The sequence below is a fragment of the Epinephelus moara genome, chromosome 13 (assembly GCF_006386435.1).
Source record: "Epinephelus moara isolate mb chromosome 13, YSFRI_EMoa_1.0, whole genome shotgun sequence".
In the NCBI taxonomy this organism is placed as follows: domain Eukaryota; kingdom Metazoa; phylum Chordata; class Actinopteri; order Perciformes; family Serranidae; genus Epinephelus; species Epinephelus moara.
Genome location: NC_065518.1, coordinates 36,635,504 through 36,644,505, shown reverse-complemented (window position 1 = coordinate 36,644,505; position 9,002 = coordinate 36,635,504). Strand labels below are relative to the sequence as shown.

The window sequence follows — 9,002 nt, the reverse complement described above, 5'->3', positions numbered from 1 at the left end:
ATCTCTGGAGTAAACAATGCGGCCATGAAGTTGTTGCGCAATGGTGCCGGGCCCGAATGAAATAAGTAATTCCAGGGTGAGGAAAACGAGTACAACTCTCTCAATCAGCATGTTTTGAGAGGGCGCAGTTTCAAAATGACAATCACAAAAAGCCAGCACAAATACCAAACTTAATAAAGCAAAAAAGTAAGAAAACCGAGAAAACAAGCAGAAGCGACTGCAACAGGCCGCACGCGCGGGCGCATGCGCACTAACTGGGTCTTTATACTTTTCGATGCCCCGTGGCAAGTCCTACTGTCGCTCTGAGGCGGCTAAGTGGAGGATGGCGGAGCGACAGTTGGCCTCCAGTGACGCTGGTGCATGTATGTGGCGTGCCTTCTTGAAATCAACTTTTCATGTATATCCTTGCTGTATGACTGAGTTAAACTCCTAACTTTGTGTATTTTTATAGTCTTGAAAAGTTCACAGATTGTGTTGAAGTGCTTGAAGTTTGAATTTGGTCTCCTTTTTTTTGTTGAAGTGCTTGAAGTTTGAATTTGGTCTCCTTTTTTTTTTAAAAAACATTTTATGTTCATCAACAGCTTGTGGCACACGGTGGCGCCACAAAGTGCACAAACGGTCAATTTCTGAGCACACTGGGCGCCAGCATAAATTGGTCATTCCAGTTGAGGTCCCAGGCAAAACGGTATGTACAATTCATAAAGATTTCACTGATGATTACAAGTTTCAGTTGTGTGTTTTCAGCCTAAAAGAAATCCTGTCTTTTGTTCCAGCTTGTTCTTCTTGTAGGGGCATCCCATCTGCGCTCCCTTGCAGATGGGATTGTGCTGATGCCAGAGGATTGCTACACCTTTGGCATCATGTCCACTCCAGGGGCGTGCGCTGACCAGCTCAGGACTGAGGTTGAACATGCTGTTCTTCCTCGGATCTCTGATGCTGTCTGTGTCATGGCCCCTAGCAACAACCTGACGGCCAGCAAAACGCAAGGAGGCATAGCTTTTGGCCGATACCTGGCCACTGTCTGCAGCGTCTGGCCGACTGCACAGGTAGGTTATTCATGTATTCTTTTTAATGAGGCTGATGTGTACAGGTCAATATGATTTTGTCATTAACCATTATTATTTTGTTTAGGTCTTCGCTGGGACCTTGTCCCACGCTTGACAGTCCCGGGGGATATCCAAGAGTTTTTCCGGCAGGAATTTCACCGCGTGTCAACACGTCTCGGTATGTTTGAAAATAATGATATATGGTTCTAAACAGTTTTATGAAGGCTTATGAGAATTATATATTTTACATATAGGTTCTAATATTATACCCATTATGGTTTTCTAATAAGAAAGTTGACATTGCCTTTTTAAAATGTGTTTTTCAAAAACTATGTTTCTTTTCTTGTTCCTTTTTTTTTTTAAGGTGTGAAATATTTTCACCATGCTGACCGCTTCCCCCTGAACAACCGCAAGCTGTGGTGCTGTGATGGTGTAAGTAGAATAAATTATTTTCATATCATAAATAGAAAATTATTCAACACAGTATGTTTGACAGTAAAAGTCACATTTTACAAAATAATATTTAAATTTTTTTTGTCATTGTTTTGTATTTGTAGGTGCACCCCAGTGACGACATGGGGATGCCTATCCTCGTGGAGTCGCTGCTGACTGCCACCAAACAGCACCTGGAGATACCAGTACCCAAGCCACAGGTGTCGTGCCCTGTGTCTCCCAAGCCGATGCCAAAGGAGGTTCCACGTGTGATTGTGGTGGGAGAGGTTGTAGTTCCACGGCCCCCCCCTCCTGAGTGGACGTCTGTACAGTTGGGCAGGAAGGTAAGAGACTGAACTTTGTAAATATGTTTCATGAAATAAAAATAAAGTTGTGAATTGATCCACATTTTTTTTGCTTTTTGTCATTACAGAGGAACCACTTTGAACATGAGCATGGCTCTGGTTCATCACAGAGAGGAGTGGTTCATCATGTGGTATGTGATCTTTCATTTAACCATGATATTTACATAACAGTGTTTCCCGGATTATGATGATCATTATTACTGCGATTAGATCATTCTGATTAATGACTGACCATTAAGACGTGTTTCTGATAAATATTTTAATGTGCACAATATTAACCTTTAACACTGTAATCATATTTTTATTTGTTATCTTTTGCATATGTGTGGCTGCTCCGTGTGTGTCTGAGCAGAGTGCACGCGCATTGTGCACCCGCCTAGAGACGCATGTTACTAACTTGTTTAACAGCGAAATACTGACTTTAGACCAGGTTTTTGTTGGTCACTGGCGCATTTTCTTTTTACGTCATCTAACTAGCAACGTGCCATGACTGCGCCTGACCACTCCTCATTTTTAGACCAACACAATTTCGTTTGATAATAATGTTTGGAATCTAGAAAGTGATTTCAATCATCTTTTTTTCAATAAATGTTGATTTGCTTAACTTTGCAATGCTCTGCAGTCTATTGGATCACACTAGCACTCATGTTCTAATCTACAGCATATGATCAAGGTGTAATTCTGCATTACATATTATTGAATGAAAATAGAAAAATAAATGCATATAGAAGTGACTTCGAATGAGACTGCTGCGTGTCTGCATCCCTGCAGCATTGGGTTATTGCTCCATACGGGGGAGCAGGTCGGCGTTCTCCTCCAGCATGGCATTATGCTCCAGCCCGTGTTGCTTGGCGATGTTATGTAGCATGCAGCAGGTCACTACAATCTGGGCCACTTTTTCTGGCCTGTACAGCAGTGCTCCTCCAGTGCGATCCAAACAACGGAACCTGCTCTTCAGGATTCCAAAGGTGCGCTCCACAATATTCCGTGTGCGGACATGGGCCTCATTGTACTAGGGCTGACCCAAAAAATTCGAAGCTTCGAAGTTTCGTTCGATGGCACGGGATTCGATTGTGAAAAAAAAAATTCGAAGCTTCGCTGTTTTTTTTTTCGCTTTTTGGGGGGAGGCCTTAAACGCAACACTAACCCCCCACCAGTCCGATTCTGACAACGAGCGCACTCAGAGCTGGCAGACATGTCCAAGAGGTCATCAGATGTGTGGTTGCCCCAACAACCCCCAGAAAGCAGAGTGCTAGATTTGCCAAAAGCAATTGGCATATCACAACTCAACAACAAATTTGGGAAATCACTTGAAAAACGTAAATAGTAATTAAAAAAGAAAAAATTTCCGACAAGGAAATAGAAAGCCCGACGCACAATGGAGACCTGCTATTATCCTGCTTGAACACAGACGACTAAATTCTTTCAACAATGTGACTCAAAATAATGATAAAATAGATTTTATTGATGTAAAATATGCATTTTCCAGTTCCACCGGTCCGCTCTTAGTCTGGTGTCAGAGACACTTCTGATGCTCTGAGTTGCGCATCTGTTTGATTGTGCAGCAGTATGCGCCAAGGGTTTTCATTTTTTAATTTTCACCATAATTTTTTGTTTTTTTTTTAAAAATCATGTACTGACCCGGGATATTTTGCCATTTTGCCGTTGGTAATGATGCCTTTGGCATCACAAACGCACTGCACATTCAATGAATGCGTGTGTTTGCGATTTCTGTACACATGCTCAGTGTCTGAGGGGGGTACAAGCTGCACATGGGTGCAGTCAATCGCTCCTATAATTTTGGGAAATCCTCCTTCTCGTGGCTGGCTCCAAATCCACTCTGAGTTCCTCCAACAGCTCCAAAATGGCAATGCTGGATAGGCAATATATATTAATGATTGTTTCCTCATCCATTCCAAAAATGTTCACACAAGGGTGAAAAATGTGCTCTCTGCGTCATCTTTCATCGTTTCGATGTCTCCTCCTTGCAACAATAACCGCAGCCATGTGTGCGCAATTACACATACAAACTGTTTGCACCTCTCTTTGAGATGTGTTAAATATAGATGCAGTTTCTATTAGCAAAATTGCTTTCAGGTTTGATAAATCGCTTTGCGTGTGCTAAATTAATATATTTACATTTTCTCCTCCCAGCACACGCACAATTGCGGGTAAATGCCCCATATTGCATATTCATTGCAGCAAACGTACTAACTGGATGCAGACACGCTATTTTGCACCTTTGAAAGATGCAACCCTTAGTGCGCACTGTTAGTAAATCAGTTTGTACATTTTTTTGCATGTGCAATGAGTTTGCACACGTTTTTATACAAACAAACCTTTAGTAGATCCGGCCCTTAAAGTACTAAAAGTACAGTAAATATTGGACTTACATTCGATGTACTTGTGCATGTTCATGTTGCTAATGTTCACACGTTGCCTGCACATTAGCTATATTAACTTCTACAACCACATGGTGATCAGAAGTCAGATGCACATTTTTTTAGCACCGCAGATGGACCAAAACATTATTCTACTTTAAAAACAAATTTAAAAAAGCAGCCAACTAATAGCTGTGAGTATTGTCACACTACCATTCACTGTGAACAAACTGTTCAATGAAATTGTCTGGCCAGAAATATATAGCGACAGGCATTATGCAGGGAGCAAGGCTTTTGTAGGCAGCTTTGGCTTCCTGCTCTCCCATTTACTTCCTTGTGTTTGGCCTCTGTGCTGATTGTTTACATTAGGTCCCCATTAGTGTCAGAAATGCTGGGTGATGCTCAGTTACTGTGTGAGATAGCTAAACAGAAGGGAGGGGTCAGTGTCTTCCATTCCTGTCTACTGTCCAGGTGGTAGTTGCTAGTTTGTGTGTGTGTGCGTGTGTGTGTGTGTGCGCGTGTGTGTGTGTGTGTGTGTGTGTGTGTGTGCATACGTGCATATGTGTGTGTGTGTGTGTGTGTGTGTGTGTGTGTGTGTGTGTGTGTGTGTGTGTGAGTGCATGTGAATGGAGCCTATGAGGCATTTTGATGTAGTATTTAAGTGTATATGATCATAATGACTATTGGTACGTTAGACCTAGCCAGTGTGGCTATTTGTGTTATCAGTTTCCCGATACAACAAAGTTAGTCCAGTTATGTAGCTGGCTCTCCTCAGGCCTTATCTTGATTGGCTGGGGGAGGACAGGGTGGGAGAGGCAATCTCTCTGTGAGGATCCACAGGCGCTCTCAGTTGTGCTGTGTCCATAAGTACAGACCACTCCACCTCCTTTACAGCCTGAGAGGTCTTCATGGACAGAAGGACTGGAACTGCAGCCATCTATCAACAGGAGGTAACTGTTTGGCAAAACACAGTCAGTTTATTGGAAGGACCATAAAGTAACTTGGAAAATTGTCGAAAAGATGAAGATTTTGAGGAATTAAAGGAAACTTAGGGAAATTGTGGGAAACCATCTACGGCAAGCGTCCCGGGCTGGAGAACAATTTCTCTTCTTGCAAACCATCCTCGAAATTCATCCAACAAATTCTGAATACTATGGAGCTACCTGGTGTGGCCAGGCAAGGAGAGCCATGCTGAGTGGACTTAAAAACGAGGATAAAACGAGGATGAGTGAAAGGCCTTGTGAGTGCATGGCTAAGGCATGAGGAGGCAAATCACCAAAAAAAACAGAAACCTGCTGCTTTTAATGTAAACACGCAGCACCATGCCAACCTTGCTGCCAACCTGGTACAAGAGGACCCAAACCACAGCAGGACACACACCCCTGCTCTTACTCTTCTTTGTTATCTTAAACCACCAGGTAAATTAATACTTAACATTCACATGCATGCACACACACATTAGGCCTTTCAGTGAATGCTCATTCAAGTTTTATGTAGCTTGGATTTTACAGTGAGTCACAGTTAAACTTGGTGCTGTCTAACAGAGAATGCCACATAGTCTAAAGTCCCTAAATCTTAAACATTTAATTTGAATTCAGTATTTTTTTTCATAAGAACTCACCAGAGCATTCTCCATCTGACTGACTGTATGAGGTAATATAGGGCAATGTATTTCTCATGAAAGGAAGCAAAGACCCAGATGACAGATGACTACTGAGAAATAAACAAACAAATTTTTCTTTAATTAGTCTTTTTTCCATATGGAATTTGGGCTGCAAGAGGTCCCATTGCTTATAAGCATGTTCTGCAATGTCTCCTTCTTAAATCATTGCCTTAAAGAGGCAGTTCAGTGATTTGCTTGAGTGACAACTCAAAATTGTGTTTTTTTTACATGGATAAGGAAAGTAGCAGAGAAAGGAACATATAAAAGACAATTAAATCACAGTACTTAGAAATTGTATGCACATTCGCTTTCTCTTTATTATATGCAGTGAATTATCGATTGAATTAAGAGTCTGTGGCTGGATTTGAAGCAGGTCTAGTCTCATGAGAGACAGCAGCTATTGTCTTCTTTCCGTCACTGAAAGTACCACTCTGGACATGAACAGAGCCTTAGTGAATTAAAGCATCCTCTGTCAGCCCACTCATACAAGAAATCTACGTGACGGGTGGCGGATGAGCCCCCAGGCAGCCAAACGTATACACACAGAGGTTGCAGAGTTCAGCTGCTTCCTCACTGGGATGTGAACCTCGGGAGTGTTCAGCAGACAAAGGAAAGCCACTGTTTCTGGTCCTCACACTGAATTAAAAATGACAGAGATGGTAGCTGTGGTCTGAAGTTTTCTTTCTAAATAAAGAAAATGCTAACTTGTTTCACTAATGACAGCAAATTAAGGAAGACCCATTAGTCATGGCTGAGCATTAGTTAATAATATAAAAAGATGTTAACAACAGTAGGGACACACCCACAGGCTAACATATACAGTAGAATGAAGACAGAAGTGTGTTTGCATCGGGCAGGCATGACACTAAAGAAAAAAACAACAACAGGATGATAACTTGCTTGTAATTTCAGATTACACACAGTTGAAAATGTCCCCTCTGAGCGTGAAGGTGGTGCTTATTAAATACTCCCACCAAGTGGGTGAATACAAATACTGCAACATCCACTGCTCACCACATCCATCCAGAGGCTGCACATACAGTGTAATGGGCTGCATCGTAAAAATGTTTATTATTAATTTGAGTAAACCAAATCAAATATATCATTAAACTAATTTTATAAAGTTTAAACTGTCATCCTCAATTCGTACATTATGTTATCAGAATCATTATTAAGTTATGGCCGTGGCTATAATCTCATTACTTCAAATATGAGTTGACTGATCTTAAAATTATGATTATTATTACCTGTTAGCATACTTCCCAGCATGCATTGTACTGGGGCTGAAAGTCCCCTTTCTTTCAATGAAGGCTTTTTCAGGATCTTTGTATTTCACAAGTCTCAAATGACTCACATATATCTGAATGAAACCAATATAAACCTGTATGAAGTATTGCACAATTTTCCTTTCCAAGGAACTAAACAGGTAAAAGGAGAGTGAATATTGGACAGATATTTGTGTAGTGGTTGCTGTGCGTCTGCTGGATATGAAAATAGGCAACTGTTTGTTAACTTGTTGATTGTAACAGCTCTGTAAGTTGATAATATGCCGGTGTGTTTTTGAAGAAAGTGTAAAAATTGTGAGCTATGATACAGCTGGTAGAGCGTGGAAGGCTGTATTCCAGTAGCTACATATTCATCTTTAGGCTGGATTGGAAAATGAAATTATTAATACAATGATCGCTGTTTTGTAGGATTAATTTAATCTTTCATGATCAATTTAATGCCAGCATTCTTTTCAGGTTAATGAAATAATAACCTTTCTGTCATTTTTTAGATTCACATGCAGGTAACAGGCTCAGTGCTTGAGAGTCTGATAGCTAAACGGACTGAATACTGGGAGAGCTGCAACACAACACTGGCAACGAGCACACTCTCAGAAACTGGTGAGCCTCTAGTGTTGTAAAGGAACTGTAAAACTTCAATTAAAAGCCTTGTCCCAATTAAACACCCAGGGCCCTATTTGGATGGTCTAAAGCGGACGGCGGAGGGCGCATAATCCATGTCGCGAGTGTCATTGCTATTTAGATGCAGGCGCAGTTGTCATTTTCACGCCCTGCGCCCTCATCGTCTACCTAGCAAATGAACTTGTGCTTCCCTGGGTGTGTTGGTCTAAAAATGAGGAGTGGTCAGGCGCAGTCATGGCGCGTTGCTAGTTAGATGGCGTAAAAAGCAAATGCGCCAGTGACCAACAAAAACCGGGTCTAAAGTCAACGGCGCAGTATTTCGCTGTTAAACAAGTTAGTAATATGCGTCTCTAGGCGGGTGCACAACGCGCGTGCACTCTGCTCAGACACACACGGAGCAGCCACACATATGCAAAAGATAACAAATAAAAATTTGATTACAATGTGAAGGGTTATTATTGTGCACATTAAAATATTTATCAAAAACACGTCTTAATGGTCAGTCATTAATCAGAATGATCTAATTGCAGTAATAATGATCATCATAATCCGGGAGGTCCAAACTCGCAGTGTCCGAATATACGGAACTGCGAGCAGACCTCCACGGGCTGATGATGCATAGCCTGTAAAATGACCTTGTCTTTCCCAATTGAATTTTGATCATTTTGGCATGTAAATCACAAAATCAAAGATGAGAAAACGTTTGATAAACTTTATTTTGACATAAACACAACAATAACCAGCTCCTGTGAACTAAAAACGTAAACTTATAGCCCTACAAGTACAAATGTATATGTAAAAAAAAAAAAAGCGCCCTACAAGTACAAATGTATATGTAAAAAAAAAAAAAGCTTTTAGAACATAAAACTGAAGATCATCTTGTCAGGAGGAGGAGGAGGAGGAGGAGGAGGAGGATGACCCCAGCTCCGCAGCCAGCGCGCAGCCAGACCAGACGGGCCCGGGTGCAGCCACGGGACCAGCCGTTCCTGCACCTTCAGGCCGGGGGGTTCAGGATGCTGGAGAGGGAGCTGGGCTCTCTGACCTCCCGGGTTGTTTCTCTCGTGTGCGCGCTCTCTCTCTTTCTCTCTTGCAGTCTCACTGTTTCTTTTCTTTTGGCTTTTCTAAGATGACAGATGCTAAATATATACTCCCTATCTGATGCTGTGGCTGTTTGTGGTTGGTTGAGAGGGATGTGAACTTATTAGTTT

General features: G+C 41.7%; 1 protein-coding gene and 1 long non-coding RNA gene across 11 annotated transcripts in view; one reads left to right on the top strand and one right to left on the bottom strand.

Moving 5' to 3' along the window:
• The window catches only part of LOC126399933 (glucagon-like peptide 2 receptor), a 346,627-nt gene that overhangs the window by 284,442 nt on the left and 53,183 nt on the right, over window positions 1–9,002 (top strand). For 6 of the 10 annotated variants that reach the window (XM_050060279.1, XM_050060280.1, XM_050060282.1 and 3 more), the window contains 7 exons: window positions 582–685; window positions 774–1,046; window positions 1,132–1,224; window positions 1,411–1,478; window positions 1,604–1,822; window positions 1,912–1,974; window positions 7,665–7,773. In XM_050060279.1, coding sequence (XP_049916236.1) covers window positions 1,622–1,822; window positions 1,912–1,974; window positions 7,665–7,773 — 373 coding nt within the window. In that variant the 5' untranslated portion in view covers window positions 582–685; window positions 774–1,046; window positions 1,132–1,224; window positions 1,411–1,478; window positions 1,604–1,621. Of the gene's footprint in view, window positions 1–515; window positions 686–773; window positions 1,047–1,131; window positions 1,225–1,410; window positions 1,479–1,603; window positions 1,823–1,911; window positions 1,975–4,095; window positions 5,643–7,664; window positions 7,774–8,721; window positions 8,858–9,002 lie in introns of those variants that run through there. The other 4 variants (XM_050060284.1, XM_050060287.1, XM_050060286.1 and 1 more) reach the window with 4 other exon arrangements.
• LOC126399969 (uncharacterized) overlaps window positions 1–9,002 on the bottom strand; it is a 65,076-nt gene that overhangs the window by 16,268 nt on the left and 39,806 nt on the right. The window lies entirely within an intron of this gene.